Source organism: Cariama cristata, unplaced genomic scaffold (genome assembly GCF_000690535.1).
Source record: "Cariama cristata isolate BGI_N322 unplaced genomic scaffold, ASM69053v1 scaffold43566, whole genome shotgun sequence".
NCBI classification, from domain to species: Eukaryota; Metazoa; Chordata; class Aves; order Cariamiformes; family Cariamidae; genus Cariama; species Cariama cristata.
In genome coordinates, this window is record NW_009622358.1 from 1625 (window position 1) to 24480 (window position 22856).

The following is a 22856-nucleotide window of genomic DNA, read 5'->3' on the forward strand; positions in this document are numbered from 1 at the left end:
GAGTTGTGGAGTCTAACAGATACATAGAGAAAGTGAAGATTTATAGAATCAAGCACTAAGAACCTCTAAAATGCCAGATTTTCATTGCACATGAAATACACTTCCCTCTACACATGCATTATGTTCAAAGCATTCAGTTAAAATTAGTTGCAGTTTTTGTTATTTAGGCTTTTGGTAAACACCAAATGTCAAATACATTAAAGTCCAGGATTTGTTACCAAATGTTACTAAAAAAAAAGAAAGGCATAATGGTTTTCAAGAAGAAGAAAGGCATAATTACTGACCATCTAGATTGAAATGATGTGACCAGCCCTAGAAATGCTTCAGCAACAACAGACAATTCACTTCTGTATGCTGGATTCAATTGATTCTAGCCTGGTAGCATCCCTTCTCTTCCTTCAGTTCCCTGCCTCATTCTTTATACTTTTTTATGTAGGCTATGTACACAACACATGCAACAAATAAATCAGAGGAATTTACAGGCAACTCACTTCTAAAGCTTTGAACCATTCCAAAGAAAGTATGTTCCATCCACTGAGTAAACCAGCATTATGCTTGTATTTAAATATTTTGGTTGTAATAAGTACAATTCGTTTTCATTTTTGAGACAACACAGTGACAATACTGTTTTTTAAAAGGTGAAAGGATTTGTAGTTACTGCAGAAGCCAAAAATTCTTCATGTTGATGAAGATGTCCTTATTCCTAGGTGAATGCCTCCCTTTACAAAAAAGTCCTGTACGCATATTAGCACTAGTATTTGTATCTACAGATTTATAGGCCAGATTGTCTTCTCATTTACCTCTCACAAAACTACTGGTTGAAGAGGATTTGTTCCAGATTTATATATGCATAGACGAGAAACAAAAATCTGCCCATCTGTTTTAATTTGGATTGATTTGCTAAAAGATTAACTAGGTAAATCGTCTTAATAAAATACTTAAGCAATATTAGGTTCAAAGTCTGCTGGTCTGACCTTCATGACAACGGATTTCAGAGAATACCACCACCCGTGCCAAGTGTACCACACAATCCCGTTGTCTGTCTTTGCAGTGTAGGGCCCTTTGTAGTACAAACCGTTCAAGTTGGCAGAGTGACACCTGGTGGAAAAGTAAAGGAAAACAGAAATAAGGCCTCCAGTCGAAAAGTTGCAAGCATTTGTCGTTTCTGCAAGAGTCAAAAATTTCACCATGTTGATAATAGCCCAGTTTGACAGCTGCAAAAATTTGCATTTGTGGACTTCAGTGCGCCTAAACAGTAACAGTTTAATTACGGCACAACTGCAAGCGCTCTTAGCTCCTTTGAAACAAAGGTTGGTTTTGTTCTTTCCACACATTTGCTGAGATTACTAGCTCTCTGAGTCTTGCCTGCTAATCTGTTTCACTGGAGAATTATTCCAGAGTTGTTCAGGTCCTGGGTGGCAGTAGGGCATACACCAAGCACAACTCTGGGAAAGAAATACTGTTCTGCTTTTTGCTGTTCCAGAGTAGCCCCTCTTAAGTTTTGCAGTTACCCCACACAGTGTTTTGTATGACAAAACCTGAGTACCACCATCAGTTTGCCTATTCAGCTGTGGACTTCTATTTGCAAACAGATGAAATCTGACCGCTAATTAAACATATGTATACCAATTCACTGGGTCATTGGAGCTGGCATTTTATTTGACTATACAAAGTACATTGGGTTTTTTTAGTTCTTTAACACACTGAAGCAGAAATGCGGTACAGTGGTTAAAACAAACAAACAAAACCCCTAGCAAAACTCAAAAGGCTTGAATAGGTACCAACACAACCTTGATACTCCTTTGGTTTCTACAAGAAAGAAGTTTAGATCCTTATGTGACCATATGGAAAGCAAAATAGTTGTTTCCTCTGCAGCACATAGTAAGGAATTGGCTTGGTTTATCTGCCAATTCAGTATTTTGTTATAAGTGCTGTTAATATCTAGCTGTCGAACACCATGGTGGATTTCAAAAGCAGACGGCAGAAAATATGCAAACAGAAACAGTCCAAATGAACCTTATGGATATTATTAATGGCAAATATTACTCCCTTTGGTTTGCTTATACTCCATTAACAACCGTTTTTGAGAACTGAAATAAAAACTGTGTTAAAAGCCTTAAAGGAAAATTCTCTCTCTCCCTATGTATGCCTATTTATTGCTAAGAATTTTTAAGCTCAATTTTGGTGATGTGTTGGTTGAAAGCTTCCAAACTGCAGATATCAAAAGTGTCTTTGTTTTTGAGAATGACAAACTTGTATCAGAGCTGACATAATCTTTCTAGCCATACAAATTCTGCGTTGAGCAGGCAGTCTGTCTACTTTGAATCAAAACACAGGTTTCATTAGAAAAATCATAATTGCTAAAAGCTATCCAGATCAACTGAACCCCTTCTTTTACTTCCTTTGATGGAAGCAGACAAAACATGATTTTGTCAACAGCTACACGAGCCAGTAACAACTCTTAATTAGTGCTGGAAGGCACTAATAGCAAAAATATACAGTATTCTGTAACCGACTGGATGCTGTCTGAAGTAACTGGACATGCTAAAGAACCAACTGACATGTGATTATTGATATGATGTTCTGAAGCAACATTCATTATTCACAATGAACACCTTAAAGTTAGCCTGTGTTCCTCCTTTCTTTCTGATAGGCTAATTTTTAAAGTAACAAACTGCATTGTAATAATTTCAAAAGTACAGTCAACTCTCAATTATCAGTGGACATTTTATCTGAATTATATATTAACTGTATGACAGATGCAGAGAGATGGATTTGGTTCCCTGAAGAACTGTTTGAATTCTGCCTGGACTTACTGTCTCCAGTATGGTTCCACATGGATGTAGCTCTGCTGTCTCCAGGATGATTGGTGAGGCTGGAAGCCTGAGTTAGTGAGATCTGTGGCCCCAACTTGATGCCTGGCAGATCCACTATGATCATCCATGCCTGGTGTAACTACAAGTGAGAGTTCTGGCGAGAGAATAAGCTCTTGCCCAACTAGACTTTTTACCTCTTCTTGTACCAGTTATGAACCTACTGACCTTTGCAATACCCTGGATGCAGGAAAGCTGATGACCTGGGTGTAGTACCAGAGCGAACCCAGCTCTGTAGATTTGCATCCAAGCTGAAAATCTCTTCTAGAGCTTTGCAGAGAGGCCATTTTTCTGCAGAAGTCCAGGATAACAAGTGCTGAACTGAAGTGAGACCAGTGGCTTTAAACTAGATCTCAGCTACTTCCACGTGGCCTCACTTGTGTCACATCCCTTGGTATTCATATTATCTGGGTGTTTCTGTATTTCATTAGTCCAGACAGCATAGAGCTGTCTATAAAAAATTCTTTCATAGCTGGGAGCTCCTATACAAACCAGCCAAGAGCACTAATTCCTTCTATGTTTGCTAATCTGTGCATGACAAGTACGTGTTCTGAGTGCTTTCCTTTCTCTGCCAGTACTGTTCTTTTGGGTAGGATTTAAGGATACTGAAATATTCTGGTTACTTTGCAGTATTCAGTGTTATGTTAGGCTTAACATAAAAAAGTCAGTAGCAAGGCAGTGGAGTAACACTATTAGTAACTCATTTTCATTATCCAGATAGACTGTCATTTTAAGAGCATGAGCTACACAGCCATAATAGGAACTAGCCTGGTAGGAGTCATCTGTCTTTAGTAGTTATGTAGCACCAACTACAAGGTATTAATAACTGTCAAGTTCTGCTGTACAGTTACTTTTGCAAAGAGGTCATTCTTTTGTCCAGACCAGTCCAATATTAAAAAAAAAAAAAAAAAAAAGTTTTTAAAAGACAAAATCTGTATACAGTTGACTAAAAGTGATTCGTGATTCACTCTTAATGAACTCCATGGCATGATACCAGAGTTTTATGCTACTTGAGGTCTAGATATTCCTCTAAATCCAAAAAAGTTCTGATTTCAGGGGAAAAGGATGCCCAACACAGTTGCCTTTCCCTTTTATATCTTAGCTTTCATCAGAACTGTGAAAAAGCTTTGTCTACATGTGATTTTTTTCCATAGGTCTCAAACATTATGCTGACCTACTATCCATGCAAATATATTAAAATGTATTAAAATAATTAATTGTGAAACCCTGAATTAATACCTACATCATATCTGCTAAGGTGGTCACAGACTACTTATGGAAACAGAATTTGGGAAATGAGGAGTTAAAAAACAAAAACAAAGGATAACACAATAGAGAGAAACAATGGAGTTGATCCAGCCTGGCAGCTCTTGCCAAGTGAACTGAGATCACAGTAAGAGAGTCGTATGCTTCCCTGAGTTACAGTATGCTTCCCTATTACACAGCTAGATTGCATAGTTTCTCTTCACGGATATATGTATCAAATTAATTATGAGAAAGAATGTAGCTGCTTATACAGACAGTGCTAAGGCTACCAGTTTTATCCTTTCTTTTTGAATGGGTATTTTGTATGTAAGTGAGATTTTAAAATTATTTTACTGAAACCTGTTTAAAAAAATCTCTCAGTCGAGCCATGCTCACTGACAAAAACTGAGTGGATGCATTCCCATCTGGATTTAGAAGGAATGACAAGAGTGAGGTGCTGTGAACTGAGGTGAAAAAAATGAGGCTTAATAACCCAGCACTAGCTCAACTTGTCAGATATTCTGCAGTACTGCCACATCTGGTCTAGTGCAATGCAGGAGAAATGCAAGAATGAAGTACAACAGGGGTACATCTGCAAACTCTACATGACCTACTTGCGTAAAAACTGGTTACCTTAAAGGGGTAGAATTATCTTCTCCTTACTGTCTGATAACAAAGACAAAGTCAGTCTATGGCAAATAGCATTATCACAGACCAGCTTGAGCTGTGCAGTATGTGCTGTCCCTTCTAAGGTGAGTCTCAGTTTTACTGACACTGAGATCTCTGGTAGGGGTCAAGTGCAGATTGCAAATATCAGCAGCACTGCCAGTCCTATCTTCTACCATGTTATTATTGCATGAATATGCATGAAGCAGAATAGTTGACAATACTGACATAAAATCAACATACCTGTTAAACCACCAGCCAGCCTTTTCCTCTTCAGCACAGTTCCCTTCATACTTGTCATTATCCCTGTCTCTAGTACTGAATTTCATTCCTCGATGATCAGCCCACCATTTTACTTCAGGATGAAATCCACCAGTAAGGGAATCACCAGCTGTACCAGAGTATTCACCACAACTCATCTCATAAGAATGCTAATGAAAAATGTGAAGAAAGAAAAAAAAAAAATCCAGTATGTCTTTAACTTTTAGCATGTCAGAGAGTGAAACCACAAAGAGGAAACAAATCTCTTCCATTTGCTAGTATTTTTATGTTCAGAAATGTCATGCCACTTAAACACTGTGTACTAGATAATGAAGGGGTGTAAAGATGCTTACCAGGGGTAAAATTTGTCTATAACCTTATGTATAAATGACATAATAAAAACAATATTAGAGTCAGTTTGCAGTACATACTAACAAATCAGAACATCATGTAACATTATTGTTGGCAATAATCAACAAAAATAGAAAAACTGCTTTTATCCATGGCTGCTAAACCAAAAGATTCATACGTATTACAGGAAGTGGGAAATTGGTGTATCAATGTAAACCACTATTATTACATATTTAAATATTCCAAGCATGTGTAAGAAAGAAAATAAGTTAAGAAGGTTCTACGCAAATCTTTACAAAAATTAGGGAATCTGGATGTTTATTGTCTGTCTATAGAATCCACACTTTCATTAAAACATCTAGTCATTATTTACTATTTTATTACCTCTTCACCTGCAACTCCAAATCTTGCATATTGTGCAAAACGCCGTTCTCCTTCAAAATCAGTTAGATCAATTCTTAAAGTATAGTTCCCTTAAGAAATAACAACACAAATTATTTTGGTTAAACTAGCCTATCTCACTACTTTTCAGAACAGAGTATTATAGCAGAAGAATAAAATACTAACCATGTTTTTATCATGAATCTTCTATCATCACAACATATTTTATGGGTTTTTGTTTTCTTTCTTTATGCATATTAAAGCATACCTTGCTATTCATTGTCTTTATTCACCTGATTCAGCTTAGAAAATTTTAGAATTACTTCATTACAGATTTTCAAGTGTAGACAAAAAAAGTCTAAAAAAAATAGCCTTATGGTAATGCAAGGGTAGTGAGAATCAATGAGTAAGCATACACCTAAGAAAATTAGGTTTTTATACTCTGAAGATGGAAGAGTTAAACTAGGACCACATCCTAGTGGCATTGATTTCCATATGAATTAGCTGGCTAAGTCCATGAGTAAGTTTTGTATATGCAGCATTCTGCAGCAAAGCAGAAGTTCTCTTAGATGGAGTGACTATTAGAAAGATGGAAATAACTTTCTAAGTCTAGCCTAATCAACAGGACAGGACTAGATTTAACTTCATGTAATAGCCTATGCAGCCATGTAAAGCCCTGACTAAAGGAATTGGTACAGCATACTACCTGCCTCTGGACTGTTAGTGATGCTGACTGTGAAATGGGTAGAGACAAGTCTTTTAAGGTATACTCCTGTCTATCGTTGCCTGTTTTGCAGGAGCTCCCTGCACGCCATTGGCCCAGTGACAGGGTTAAGCTTTTTGTTAGAAAACCTATATTCAAATGTGTTTTGTTCTGAAACTTGGAGAAATCCCTGCAGACTAACAACAGGACTCAGGATTTATGCTAACAAAAACGGTAACAAAAAGTGGCCTGGAAAGAGCAAAGAAACAGAAACACTAGAAGACTATTGTTACTATGCAAATCTTACCTTGATTAGTTAAATAATGAAGATTTTTATTTCCAAGCCAATATTCACCATTTGTCAAAACAAAATTTCCAAAGCCTTCTTCATAATCAGTCCAGACTCTGAAAAGAGTGTAAGTTACTAATTTATCAAAAAAGCAAATTTGCTTGGATGTTTATTTTATCATACAATCACAGATCACAGAATAATTCAAATTGGAAGGAACCTCAGGAGGTAATCTAGTCCAATGCCCTGCTCAAGGCAGAGTCAGCCATGAGATCAGAACAGGTTGCTCAGGCCTTGTCCAGTCAGGTCTTGAAAACCTCCAAGGATGGAGACTGCACACCCTCTTTCGGCAACCTGCTGCCTGTTCTCATGGTGAAAATGTTATTCCTTATATCCAGTCTGAACCTCTCGTTTCAACTTATGTACTTTGTCTCTCATCCTCCCACCAGACACCATTGTGAAGGGCCTGTTTACTCAATGAGCTCCCAAACTGCTCTGTTTTCTTAGTGATCTCCTTGTAGGTACAGACAGGCTAGTATTAGGTTCTGCCAAAGCCACCTCTTCTCCAAGCTGAACAAGCCTTGGCCTGTCCTCATAGGGCAAGTGCCCCAGCTCTTCATCATCTTGGTAGTCCTCTCCTGAACTCTTTGTAGGTTCATTATATATAGGAACATTAAGAAACAAGTATTTTAGATTTTATTATCTTATTTACATTGTTAATCTTCACAGAATTATTTCTATTTCTCACATGTGAAAGGCTGAATCCCACACTGCACTGGTCACTGAATCCCAGTCCAAAGAGTAGTCCTAAGAGATATATTCAAAGTGATTTAAGATTAACAGATTTTAAGACCAGAAGAAAACACATTAGCTCAGTTCAATCTCTGGTATAGCATGATTTACCCAAAATGAAAACATTTTTCCTGGTTAAATCCAGGGGATCTAAGTGAATGTGTAGGTGTATCACAAGCATTTTTCCTTTTTTTTTCTGTGATTTGATTAAGCTGTGAAACTCCTGCAGCTGCATATATAATTTTGTAAATTGAAGTATTAACTAGCCATTTCCAGCTTTGACTTATTGACTCATTCTAACAGTTAGTGAACTCATACTGGTACATAGTTTCAAGAATTAACGTATATACTGAAAACATTGAATCTTTTCCCTGACTACAGTGCCTTTGAAACACTTTCTCAATGGTTTTCATTTCATGACGTGTTCTAATGGGGCCAAACCCACGATCTATTTCTTTGATGAGAAGCAACCATACTTCAACCAATGGGTGAAAGTATTAGGCTGTGGACAGGCAGTCATAAGAGAAAGCAGCCTCTGTGACTGAAGTAACCAGTGGTCTCTGGCAAGGGAGCAGAAGGAGTGGTGTGTGGTGGTAACAATTGTAAAATGCTACAGATTGCTTCTGTAGCTTGTCTGACTATATTTTATAAAATAAGAATAGCAAATTTTTCCTGGCTGGATTGCAATTTTTCATCCTCTCTGGGGATCGCTTCTCTATTTCATAAGGGTATTGTAAAGTTAGTTACAGTAATTATAACCAGAATTAAGACACAAATCCACAGGAGGATGCAGATACGTGAAAAGCAAATTGCGCAAAGCAGAGGTTCTAAAAACTTTCTTGTTGCTTCTAATATATGTAAATATTTGTGATTTTTTTTATATTGAATTCTCACAGCACCAAAAATTTCACTTCTGGACATTTCCCCAAAAATGCTTGAGTCTTGGCAAAGGCAAGGAGGTTAGGTGTCCACGAATCAAGTTCTCACCCATCTTATCTTTCCTGGAGGCATTTTACTATGAGCTACAAATTACTCTGTGGTGGGTTGCTCTCATGGTTGCTTGCTGATGGTATTTCGGTTCAAGCAGATTGCATGCATTTTTACATTTTAGATTTTTAGTATCTGCAAAAGACAAGGTAGTCCTTTACTTGTCATTAAGAGTTCTTGCTCCAACAATTGTTAATGCATTTGACATTGAAGTGTCCTCATGTAAAATGCACAAGCTGTCAGAACAAGACTACAAGAGATGTCTCCCAGAAGAGAGACAGAGCCAGAAGTGTTATCTCATCCTGGAGGCTGTCCCACGGAATAACCATTCCTTCCTTTTATCTGTGATAACAACTTATTCATATAATTCTAAAGTTAAGATTTAACTTAGCTCCATCTGGTTTAATGTTTCTGCACTTTGATTCCAATTTTAATGACTAGGTCTAGTACCTACCTATCAAAATTCTGGCTGCCATCAGAACGTCTCTGAAAAACAGTCCAACCACCCCCTTCAGACATGTCACAGAAGGCAAGGAATTCTGTAGGACTCTGGAGAGGTTTCATCTTATAAAATCCACTTTGCTTATGGCCATCATTGTAGATTTCTGCACAATCTGTTAACAAAACATTCATTGGACACAGTTTTTTTAGTCCTATATTTACTGGCAAAATCAGAAATCAAGTCATGTCACATACAAACGAGGCTAATACAAAGGAAATACCTCAGAAAACATATTTCTATGACTTTTGGGCATTTTCTTGTATTTGTGTTGCTTTAAAACTTTATTGAGCTGTAATTATTTTGACATTTCTTTAAAAGAATCTTTTTTCCATCATAAAATATTATCATTTTTGTTTTCATTTGACTAGCAAAATAATTCCTCTGGTTTAGGTGGTGTAACTTTTAATTTACAGTGGTATCATCCATATTAGAATCCTGTTACAATCATGTAATTTCTCTACATATAAAGCACACAGTAACCTTTAAAAACAAACATGTACTTCTACATCCAGAAAGTCCACAGGAGAACTGCCAAAACCAAGAGTATCGAACCACCAGTGTTAGATAATGAAAACAATTGCTGGACCTGCTACTTTTGTCCCTTGTACAAAACAGGTGCAAAAATATATAGAAGACTACCCCCAAAAAGTGCAATGTATGTGTAAAATGCTACCAGTTTGACTTGATAGCATTTACAGTCTGGTTCACATTGGTGTTAATGACTAATCAGCATTTACAGCAATGACAAAATTCCAAGCTCATGAAAATGTAACAGCAGCGTAATTGTATAACCTTATCTTTTTTCCTCTAGCAGTTAAGAAATGAGAAGAGTTCTTAGTTTATATGCAATCTACCATTAAGCAGTCATACAGGAAAGATGTACAATATTCAACATTTCTGTTTTTCCTGGCAAAAGCAAGGCTGATTAACTGTAATATTTTCCCTGAAACATTTATGAACATGTTGGCTGAACTTCCAGGCCAGTTTGGAACTTTCTGAACTATTATATTTCTTCTCAGTGAAAGTGTCAGTGAAGATTAGACATAGAAAATAAACACTTTATACTGAAAACAAATAGCTATGTCAGGATTTCAATAAACTCTAATGGAAAACATTATTTAAATAACAGCTAAGTTGTCTTTCTAGAGAATGTTTGATTTGCTTATAGAAAATAGCTTTTCTTGTCGATTATTTTCTTCGTAACTTAGCAAAACACTTAGGCATATTTTAATTTTTAGCAGGTCTATATAGTGTGGAATTTCTCCCTCACTATCTAACCTCAAATTATCCAGCTCTGTTGATATTAAAATGTTACAGCAGTTTGAATGAAATAATGCAGTATTAACAAGGAAAAGCATTTTCCAAGCTATAAGGAAAGTGAAAAAATAATGGAAAATAGAATCATCAGAAACCAGAACAACTTAGACCTGTTATTTAGAATCACATTTTAAGAAAATAAACTGAAGCATAAGCTAAGAAAGGACAAATACCTTTCAGCTAAATGTGGTTTTAATAATATATTGCAGTAACAAATGAGTCAGCCCTAATAATAAAAAAAAGTATTCCAGGATGCTGAATACATAAATAAATATACATCTAAAATTTAAAGTTGTTGTTGTATGTTATATGTTGTGATTTCTTCCAGCAGCATAAACACTACAAGTATATTCAAATAAGGCTATTAAAAATTATAGAATTTAGACTGTCTAGCACTGAAAAACTAGAAATGAACACCATCCAAGAATCAGACCCCCAAATTGTATTTTCAGTCCAACTGTTGGTTTGGATGGAGTTTTATTATTTTAAGAGTTTGGGCCCCACTCCAGCTACTATGGGCTAACACACTTCGCTTTTTTCTACTGCAGAGGGACCGGATCACCACCAGCATGCTGGTGAGATTACAAAAACAACTTAAAACCAATATTTTAGAAGCTGTGATGTCCTGAGCTGAACCTAACTCCGTCAAAATGGTGCAACATACAGAATACTATTAAAGTGAGATGCAGGTGTCATTGTGCCAGGCTTATGTGTGTAAATATGGATGTCTCACGGACTTTATAGATTGGAACAGAGTTGGTGTGTTTTTGTAACCCATGCAACTCTGTGAATATGTGAAATGTAAGCTGACCCTATGGGTTAGAACTTTTTAAGATTAGTCAAAGAAGGGTGTTTAGAAATCTGTTACTTTATTAACATTTTGTAAATGTCTAATATTGACTTTTATCTGTTGTAATGCTGATATTTATTCTGAATTTATTGTTCACGGATTGTTTTTTAATTATGGGCTATTAATAAATCAATAAACCGCTTCAATCCTGATTTGATTTATACTGTGCGACATTAAGAATTTTTCCCTGGGGCAGCAAGCCTAGGTAAAAGCTGAACACTGCATTTTAAACAAACAATTTTCTATGAGCTTTTAAAACAATAAGTCAATGGGACCGATTGTGCTAAAGCTTCTGGGTATCATTACAATGAATGGAAATGAAAAGAATAGCTTCATTTCTAACCTGAATACTGTCTTTTTCCTCCCAAGTCAATGACACTCTTTTCATCTCCTCTGTCACTGTTCTGAATCTCTTTCTTCTCTAAAAGCTGTATAATTTTTAGCTGCTGCTGTTTCACACGATGTTCCAGAAGCCTCACCTGGCCCTGAAGTCGTATCTGCTCTTGAAAACAGTTCTGTAGATCCTAGAGAGGAAAACGTATCTTATTGTAAAATCAACATTTTTTTTGTCACGTTTAACATGACACAAAAAAACAACCAAACAAACCATAAATAAAATTTAACTTGAATAAAACTTTTTAGTCTCAATTTCCTATATATTGACTTCCACCTCAATTGCTACCTCTATTTAAAATTATTTCCTATATTACAGAATGCCTAAATATATACCTGCTTTGCAAAGAGACCTTCTCTTTGGTGGCTATAACTACCAGCTCTCACTGCAAACATGTAGAGGGGACTTTAGGGAAAAACACTGTAGTACAGACTCTATCATAAAGATTGCTTATTCTCTATCACCTGCCACGTACAGAGATTTACTATCCAGTGAGGTCTGCTACTAACATTGTGAAGGTTCTAAAATTCCAGAATTTTAAAGAAATACAGTCCACACTAATACATTTTCAACTTCATTGTGCATTTTTCAAATGCTTTTAGATTACACACTTATGATAAGAACCTTAGCATCGCCAACATAAATATTGTAAAGTTTCAAGCTCATTTTTGGCATGCTAAAATAAAGTGTCTCAGGAGCTGCAAACATGCATGAAAAATAAAAATTAAAAACTTAAAGTCAATATTGTGCTGTGACTTCTACACTTAATTTTGCCATGCAGAGTGGGTGAGAAATGTGGCGATTCTGATATGGTGATACATAGCACTCATTTTACCCTGGTGCAAATATGGATACATAACAAGAAAGCTGGAATAACTGTTCCAAATTCTGACATGCTGAACGTACGCAGAGCAATAAATAATTGTTTTTAGATTAATGACTATGGTCAAATAGCCAAAGTGAACAGAACCCAGTCTAGGGAGCTTAAATTAAAACAGTCTGTACAGTTTCAATAGATATATGTCAGATGAAATTTTGCATCAGTAACATTGTGTCTGTAATTTTATATAAGCAAACAGTTTAGTAGCTATGGTGCTTGCATGAGAGCACAACTAGCACTGTAGAAGCAAAATCAGAGGGCAATCTTTTAGAAATCTGATATGCAAGATCAAATATGCAGTAGTTCTAAATTGGTGTAACCTTATTCATAGGGCAACATTATGTACACGAGCTAAGGATGTAGACCTGTAACATTTGTCATCCATATGGAAGAGCTGGTATCTTAGAACATTGCCCTATCCCATTGAACTATAAAGAGATCTGAAGTAGCACACTGTTTTAAATGCCTCCAGTGGCATCCGCATATTTTCATTTGTATCAGACTCAGGCTTCACCTGTTTTCCATGAACACTCCCACCAAAATGTTTCTTGTCACTCTCTTGCTGCAGTGATTTTTTTTTTCTTCTAGCTGAAAAGCTGATACCATTCTGTAAGTTTCTATGCAGCACAAACATGGTTCTGGTTAGACTGACTTCATTGCAGTACCATTCACCACAACTCCAAGAATAAACTTTGTGAATTAAACTAACAGTATTAATTAGAATCTGCATTTTATGACTCTACTGCGTGCAGATTTTTTTAATAATTAATTTGTGGTACTAATTAAAAAGCAGAGGAACTTCTGCTACTGTCAAGGAACGTCCATATAAACTGCATCATGACCATGATCTGTTATTTCTGATAGAAATAAGTGTTGCAGGCCCCTTTGCTTTTTCACTGGAGAGGATGCAATTCACTTTCAACAAATAGACAAATGAACTAGAGATATTTCAAGAGGGTATTTGAAGATAAAAGAAGGTTAGCCTGTATCAGTCTTAACTCAATACACGCAACTTTGGAGAACATGGTAAAATACAATAGGAAAGACCTGGGTGATCCTGGAAATGGTGGCCCCTGTCGCCAGGCCCTTGCAATTTCATAGGCAAGACTTCAGGCAGGCAGTCTCGTGAACACATGGCAGGGTCTGAGCCAGGAAGAGCTACTTTCTGTTCTGGAAAGAGCACGAGTCTGTGCATTTGAGGAGAGGCAGCTACAGGCAGCTCAGTGTCATTCTTTCAGGTGTAGTGAAAATGTATCAATTCACCTATTCGTACTGCTGAAAGCCATTCTCCTACTGTGATTAAATTAAGTAAAAGTACAGAACTTCTCAAAAAATATTATTGTACCTTAAAAAAATTGGTATCTAAATTCTGTATGATACTACTTCATATACCGCCATAAAAGGTCCTTTCCTTTGAATCAAATTAAACACAAGTCTGCAACAGGCTATGTCTCTAAATATTATTAACTTTGCATTTTAAATTGATCTTTTCTTTCTGTTTACTTTAAAATTGTGAATTAATTAATGAAAATGAATAACAGCTGATTCTCATCTGCTTTACAGACAATACACTCATTATAGGGTAAACGGAAATAAATCTACGTTACGTATAGCAATTTCCTGATGAAAAGGATTTAAGCTCAGTGTGCTGGTAAATAGTAAGTGATAATCAAGAAATCACCAGCCATAATGAACAACGACACCATAAGAAAGAAATGACTGAGCAGAAATAGAGTTTTGAAAGCAACCTACATATGAGAAGTACTGGTATCTGATACTTGGCTTTCTCTCCCTGACTACAGCCTCCTCGCTGATGTCTCTTTCTGTCAACTCCAAACAAATCCCATTCCACTTTGCTGCTGGACAGCAAAAACTTAATTCTCATATTTGGAACTCCGCACCTATTTTTCCCATGGGACAATCACAAGTTAGTTGTGTAACTTCAGGGTGGATTAATGTGGCTTTTAGATCTGCAGGTTACCAGACTGTTCTTTTAACATACTACTACACTTTTTCACAGGATAACACCTTTAAAATCATTGCAGTTAAACCAGTGCACAGCTAGAGTAACACAGAAGCAAAATGTAACTTAGGGTTATAAGAGACAGCAACTATAACATATTGCTATTCCTTTTGTTAGATATGGAACAAAGTTAGACTATTACAATGCTGAAATACTCAAAAAAATGTGAATTTGATTGTTATTGTCTCCAGTGGACAGTAGTGCCCACTGATTGAAGCCAGACTGAACATAACCTGTTCTGTCTGTCTCAGTGAAGCAACTCTTTGTAGTACACATTGAGAAGCAATTATCTAACAACTGCTGACAGCTCTGCTCTTGGACATACAGTCCCATATTTAAACAGCTGCTGCAATTAATGTGCATTCACAATCCTTATTTCATTATTGTGTGAATTATTTAGCACCTACTGACCTTCCATTAAAATTGATGCTATAAATTAGACTTAGAATACTTTATGAAAACTAAAAAAATACAAAATTTTTACTGGAGGTTTTATTTCCTATATTTTTAGAATGTAAATGACCTCCAAAAATCTCTATTGAGATTACTGTTCTAATGAGATTAAAATGTGAAAACTTAGAGATAAATTTCAGAATGTTCCCAGTTTTTAGACACAGGGTCAGCTCAAGCCCATAATATTCCAAATGAAAACTCAAAAGAAAGCAAATGCATTTCATTGTAATGCCTTTTTCTCAGTAGGCTTCTATAAAAACTAGTAATATTTTTCTCCACTGAGCAGAAGTGATTAGAGAGGCAGGTGCTTCCTATTCTACCCCTATAGAGCTACTTATCTGAACAAAAGGCTTCCATAAGATAACGTAAGCCACAAACAATGATGCTCACCTAGTTGTAAATTCAGCAACCACTTCCACCTAGGCAATTATGAATCAGCAACTCAATCTCCCAGATCCCTGGTGGTTAGGACCTCAATATCAAACTAGGAAGGACAGCCAAGACAGGCAGTACAGGACTGGTGAGGTTAGAAGTATTTTAAGCAGTGGAGTAAGTGTGATTGTGTTAGGGTTTTTGTTGGAGAAGCAGAATACATAGCAGAAGGTTTTGGGAGCTGGAAGCGAAGGACATTTTGATCATTGTTTCTGAGTGTGAATTACAACATAGTAACATGGGAACAAGTAAGAATATGAAGGTGTGGATCTTATTTGAGAAAAAGTTGTATGGCAAGTGGACAAGGTAGAAAAGGATAGAAATAGTCTTCATCCTGAGTTTCAATGACCAGAAATACCACCTCTGCAGCTGCCGCTTTAGGAGTTCCTGGGTTTTGCCTTTCTGTAAGCATGCTGCTCAAAACTAAAGGTGTTATTCTGAGTTAGCATTACCCCTGAATGGTAGTATAACTATCTTGTGTGCCTTCTGTACAATGTGCCTGCTAATGCATCATATGATACCTTTTTTATCAAAGATATTCTATCACCTCATATTTCATGTCAGATGCAATAACAAATCAACTGGATTGCTTTCTTCACTGCTACTGCTCAGTCATTTATCTTCCATTCTATATTTATGCATTTGTTTCCTCTTTCCTTATCAGAAACCTGTCCCCACTGAACATCATTTGAAGTTATTTCCCCAGTCTTTCAGTTTTGTTCTGAATTCCAATCTTTCCCATCAAAAGTTCTACCATCCCATGTAGCGGAGATACATTGTAAGCACTACGGAGGACAAGGTATGAAATACTTAGAAGAAACTCTACAGGCAAATTTAATTACTAGAACTTACAGAGCTGCCAATGGCATCCATCAAGCTAGCGGCAAGGACAAAATCAATCATCATGAAAATCTTCATTCTTTGGAAGCTGTGAAGTAGAGGAACAAAAGAAATACTAGTTAACTGAAACAATAAAACTAAATATTTACACCTGACATCTTAAATTTTATTTGAAATAATCTATTTAACCTATAATTATTTTCTTACATATTGTCAATATAATGTATATTTAGGCTTCATTACAAATGTCTAAATAGTCTGATCAAGTACAACTCCAAAAGCCAGTAAAATCAGAATTTACCTTTTTAGGCCACTGTGTATCAGAGCTCTCCATGTATTTTAGGACAGCTATTCAAGATTCAAACCCACGCATTTTATTGTGAAACAAGACAAAGGCAAAGCAGCATTTTAAAACGCTCTGAATAGCAGGGCAATACTCCTTGCTGGTCCTTTAAAGTTGGGAGAAAGCTCTCTGTTATAGTCAAGTAATTAAAATCTGAATTGGCCTAGTAGTCCTTGAAGTAAAGATTTGTGCAACTTTTGTGTGCCAGGAGAGGATGGAGATAATTTTACTATTATAATTTTGGGGAAAAATGTGTAATAGTTATCAGCTTTAATTCTAACAGTGACAAGAATGACATCTTTCAACTGATAGCTATACATATTTTGTACTGTATGACCCACAGCATTTTAAATTCCATTATTTCCTATGAAAATTATTTTATATGCCAGGCAATCACCATTAGCTGATATAACTTCACAATTTTCTGTAAGGAAGATGTGTGCTTTTCAGCTCACAGATGAGAAACCAAGGCCTCCAATTACTAAAATATTTACATAGATCATAAATGAACCAATTCTAAACTGCTGCAAGCTATCAACTGAGGAATGTTTCTTTTTTTTTTTTTACCTTAAAATATTTTCATTTAGTATATGCTAATGCCTGTTTAAACCAAAATATGTGTCCACTTGCTTTTTCTACTTATTAAACTAAATCAGCTAGCTACATCTTAAAACATTTGTGGTTAGACAAAGCATAAGACTTGTAATAGAGATTAATGATTCAATGTCAGCATGTGCTTATTGAAACAACAACTTTATGGAAATTTCCGCTCATGTTTCTACAGGAATTAATATAAAACACCAGTGGAACTTTGGCAGACTGTGCTTTTTACTGTACAAAGATAAGCACGGTGCTTATGTGAAGTATGTTTTTAAGTTCTCGTAAAATTGAGCAAGTCCAACTTTATTTTCACCAACCTCTGAAAACCTCATGCAAGAGTACAAATTACAGCCCAGCCAAATTTCAGGTTTTCAACATGTACCTATAAAACACTCAGGCTGCTTTTTAAAATTAGTTATCTCATTTAAGTAAGCAACATTGGTTTTATTTTTAGTTCTGAGTGTTGCTGGTTTCAAAGCATCATATTTGAAATCATAGAGTTGTGAGGCCCACGTATATCTGTATAAAGCTCGTTATGTCGCTTCTTGCACTGGACTGATGCAGACACAAGGAGTTGAGTGTACTCTGTACCCATTGACTCATGTTACAGACAGCTCAGAAGGTTTCTTAAGCATTTTGGACATATACAATATCTAGTATTAAGCTGCAAAGCACTATACTAAGCTGATGTCTATCTCTAAGGATTCCAAAGGAATCTATTAGAAATTACTTATAAAATGTTTCTTGAGTAGAAAGTGTGAACCGAAAATCTTAGGCTAAGTTATTTCTATGCCATAAAATTTCTGAATTTTAAGCTGTACGTTGTTCTTCGTGCTGACCAAATGAATGTCAGATCATTTAAATTAGAAATTTTACCATTATTCAATGCAACAAGTTCTGCTGCCATTTGAAGTGGTGAAGCCTATGAATTTCAGGCTGGAAAAATGAGATGGGGAAAAATGCAAGAATTGCCTGTCATTTAATTATGTTATTAATTTGATTTCAGAGGTTTCTGCCATGATAAAACATGAACTTTCACCTTATGACAGTAGTAATTATGGCTATTGTAACCACCACTGTTTTGAAAGCAGCTATTGCCATCTGTTGCAATGACACTGTCTGTGAGAGGAGTGACCACAGAGTACATTAGCTATCTGGAAAATCTGCAAATGATCTGTCTCTGATAATTGCTATCCCGACTCCATGCATATCTTAAATATGTTTTCTAGGAGAGAAGGGACTATATTTTTTTCACTGGAAAATTCATATTTAACTGTTCTACTTCATTTTCTATTATTGTCATTATAAAAGCACATTGTTTTACCTCACATTAGTCTTAATATTCAAACGGTTCTATCACGATTTCACTGACTGTGAATGCCTGGATACCACAATCAATCTTAAAAGGGTTGCACAGCTTTACAACCACAGTATTCTTTTTTTAAAAAAGACTATCAAGTAAATCTTGCATACTGTTCAGAGAAATTTATGTTAGTAAAAAATAAAAATAGAAGACTATCAGGCACAATCAAGGCAGATCACGTCCCTTACAGCACGTATGAGCTACTATGAGCAAGCTGCACAAAATGAACGAAGAGCTGAGGAGCGTAGAGTGTGTGCAGTTGGTTTGGTTTGTCATCTTCAGATGAAATCACCTTTCTATTTAAAGGGTGCCTCTTTCTAAAGCATGTTCCTGTTGTGGGGAACTTCATAAGGGCTGCACTTGGAAGACAATTGAACTAAGACATGCTCAAAAGACATACCAAAATATAGGAATAGTCTCATAAATAAAATTCTAAATGTGAAGATTTAAACACATTGCTCAAGATATTTTAATCTTGGAGTTTAATTTCTAAGACAGGAAGTTGGACAGTTAACTCAAGGTGGATTATTGATCCTGTAGTCACTCACAATATGAGCTCACTATGATTGTAAGAAAATTAAGAGACACATAAAGAGAGAGCAACTGGGAGCTCCATTTGGCAGACCTGTCAGTCAGAAACAGGGAAGACACTGAAACAGAGAGGACACAAGAAAAAAACCACAGAGTGGACCTGAAGTAGGAACAAGCGTTGGGGGGACCAAAATCTTTGTGCTGATGTCCTCCCAGAAACGAAGAAAGGTCAAGAAGACTAGGAAGAGACATGAAAACTCAAGCTCTGAAAGGAAATGGCTGACCTAACGGTGTTTCTCTGCTTCTGTCACTGCCCAGCAGGGAGACCCAGACAAGGGGGAGGACGGTGCACACTGCTGATCCTGGAAGGGGCAGCACCTTGTACCTTTGAGCCACTTTCTCAGCAGGTATAAACTCCCGTAGTTTATCTGATCCCACAGCTGCTGTGACGTGAGAGTCACTGAGTGGTCAACCCTACAGTGATAAGAAAAGTGGTAAATAGGGTCAAGCCCCATATATGTTCAAAGTGCTTTGTGTACCCTAAATGAAACAACAGGTTCAGTCTTGGAATTAATGTAGGTAACTGTTTACTTAGTTTTCCACATTTCTACAAAAAGTTTCAGAAAAGGTTGTATTAGTAACAGTTCTCTGAAAGTGTACATACATGCTCTTTGGCAATACGTAAAGCTGAAGTTTTGTTCAAGGGAAGCTTAAAATCTTGCTCAAGGAAGAATGCTTTGAAAGAAAGTTTCTTAAACTAATATATCCACTCATTTAAATATTTATCCTGGTTGTTATATAGCTATTTAAAATGCATTATCCAGAAATGTAAGTGGAGGGTAAAATAATTAAAAATGTAGGGAGAGAATACAACCAGAGATAAACTTCACACACAATGCAATAAAAACATTCACTCCAAAAAACTGCAGAAAAATTACAAATCTTAATCCATGTCACAGATGAAAACAATTGTATAACCTAGCAAATATTTTTGTGTTGTTGATGCTAGTGAATCCAAAGACTTAATAAGTGCTGACAGACTTCCAAGACTTATTTGTTATAACACCTGTGTTGGTTTAATAAAAACAAAGAAACAACTTTGTGCAGGGGAGATCCCTTTCCAGGGAAATCTTAATCTCAGACAGTAGATATGTATTAATTATAATGCATCATGATAGAGTGAGGAAAAATTTAGTGCAATATTTTCAAGCTGAAAACACAAGCCCTTGACAGTTAGCTGAAAAAAAGAATCGCTTTCCGTTTTAATAAAATTGAAGTTTAAGGGCAACTGTTGTGAAACCTTGAAATTTTATCCATGAGATCACTCATTTACTATGCAAAGATTACACCTGGAATGTGCACTTGCACAGCTATGTAGAAAGATTTCTCCAAAGCTCCAGAATAAAAATTCTAGAAAGGTATCTTTTTCCTTCTCTGTGCCTGGGCTTTCTTTACAGGCTACTCAGACAATCAATTCTATGTTCAAATTTCCCTTGAATGTGATGTTTTTCCAAATCTTTCAATAGCAAGTTACTAAATAGATTTGATGACATTAGAGAAACTCTGTGCTATGAAAATTTTGAACTGTGAGCCTGTTTTCTTGTTCTTGAGTTCTGGAGACAGCAAACTAGATGGAATTGAGATGCCTATTTCTGTTTGCACAATGTCAATAAGAATTGCATTGCCGATAAATACAATAATAATAAAAGACAATCTGCCAAATGGACAGATAATGACTTGAAAGATTTTTGGTTGCTTTCTTAAAACTCAAACTGATTTTAATGATTAAACTCATGCACAAATTTTGCTTTATTTTAATTAAGTAGTGTTAAAAAAATTGCCCCATTTTCCTCATCTGAAAAATGGACAGTAATTCATGGTTTGATCTGCTTTTAGGCTTAAAAAGCAGCCTTGTTTGTACAGCCGTACATTATTATAAATTTAGAAACTACAGATTTGAGTATGATGTTTATTAACTAACTAGATATTGTAGCAAAAGAGCTAGATCCTGCTAAAACATTCGTACATCATTAGCAACATTGCATCAGTTATATGGCCTTCAAAAACATAACACTTTTAAACCATAACTACAGCAATTACCTCAGATTCTTTCTTCTTCCCTCACAGGTACCTAAAATGTTTACCTTTACCCTCTGGACAGAACTCAAAGTTGTTAAATCTTCTTAAGCTGATGCAAAGAATCCCAGAGCCCTTCCCAGACTGTGATTGTTTTTGCTATTAAATTCTGTAGAGTTCAAGCTTACATCTGCTATGACTCACTAGGCAGGAATGTTACTGAGAAGTTGCAGTTATCAAGACTCAATTGCAACATAAGAAGACAGCAATTCTGTGCCTAACACAACACTTCTGAAATAAAAATAGACCAAAAATAACAAAGGATCATCCAGTCCCTTTCACTGCTCTGATCCAGGAAATTGCTGTCAGTATCACATTCAACTATATACCCCAGTGCTTTCCTGAATCGGAGCCTAAACCTCTTAGGCTTCAGAGGTATAGAGAGAGCATAACTGACTCAACTGATTTAGAAATAAAACATTATCACTCAGGCTAGTTACATGTTAGAGGGGATAAAATAAAAAGAAATCTCCTAAAAAAAACCCCAAACCCAACCCAAAGTAACAAACATAGTACAGACAAAGCCAAAAGGAACAAGAAAAAAAGGACAAAGAATCTTGTTTGATGTAAGTCAGTATTTTTTAGCTAAATTGGAAGGCATTCAGAAGCACATGATCTCAGAGACTTGGTTAGACAAAATCGCTTTCTATGTAAGCGTTTCAGAGCCAGATGAATACATCAAAGAATGTTTTAAAATGCAATTTGAGTGTTTGCCCTCCTTCTACATTGGCTCTTCCCAAAAAGTTCAATAAATGAGTATGCTTAAAGGAATGCTTCTGGAAGAAGTGAACTCTTAGAGAAATATTGAACAAAAGCAGTAAAAGGAGTTTTACATTCCACAGTACAAATTTTCACACCATCATCTTCCTTTTGAAGACTAATACTTGTTGCACACTTCCTCTGAACAATTTTTGATGTATTATTTGAAATCTGTTTACCTGGTAGTATTTCTCTTTACTAATTACATTGCATCAACTAATTAACTTCATATTGTGAATTTCAAATATTTAATAATTGCAATACATTTCTCAAGAGTAGCCTGCACTAAGAATCATTCAAAAATTCAAGATCATTCAGCAAGTCACCTGTAGTGGGAATCTTACTACTGTTAATGACTGTTGCAAGGAGGGCGATACCTGTTCATAGCATGATTCAACTGAAAAAATTGTTACTCAGTGGTGGACTCTGAATTTAGAAAGTGGAAAAAGGCATGGCATTTTAAACTCAGATTTATTAACCATTTAAACAATGTATTGAGGGTTACAATTAGATTCTCCATCACCTGAAGTCTTTAAACAAAGACTAGATGGCAAAAATGTATGGCTGTGGTTCAGTTAAACAAGAATTATATACAGTGTCAAGTCAGAGGTTTGCGTTATTCAAGAAGTCTATAGGCTACCTATCATCAGAATGATTGTGCAAGAATAAACATACTAAATAGATGACTCTCAAAGAGTACACAAATGGAAGTCATATAAGCATAAAAGGAAGAAAGGTCTGTCTTAGACCTGTTGGATACATCCAATACTGAAAACTGGCACGTGTCATAGACCTTAATACGGCCAGTAAAGACCTGGCTCTTCACAGAAATCTTTTTCAGATTTGCTGCTCCTGGGAGAGTTTGCACAGAAGTAAAGGAAAATA

At 36.0% G+C, this 22856-nt stretch overlaps 1 protein-coding gene across 1 annotated transcript; it reads right to left on the reverse strand.

Annotated features, from left to right (window-relative positions):
• Positions 1–558: 558 nt before the first annotated feature.
• FGL1 (fibrinogen-like 1) lies at positions 559–21303 on the reverse strand. Its single transcript, XM_009702292.1, has 8 exons — positions 21221–21303; positions 16252–16327; positions 11561–11741; positions 9003–9162; positions 6788–6885; positions 5781–5869; positions 5028–5215; positions 559–1098 (listed from the first exon to the last, which is right to left on the reverse strand). The coding sequence occupies exons 2-8, from the start codon at positions 16315–16317 to the stop codon at positions 939–941; spliced, it is 942 nt and encodes a 313-aa protein (XP_009700594.1). The 5' UTR covers positions 16318–16327; positions 21221–21303; the 3' UTR covers positions 559–938.
• Between the last annotated feature and the right edge of the window lie 1553 nt (positions 21304–22856).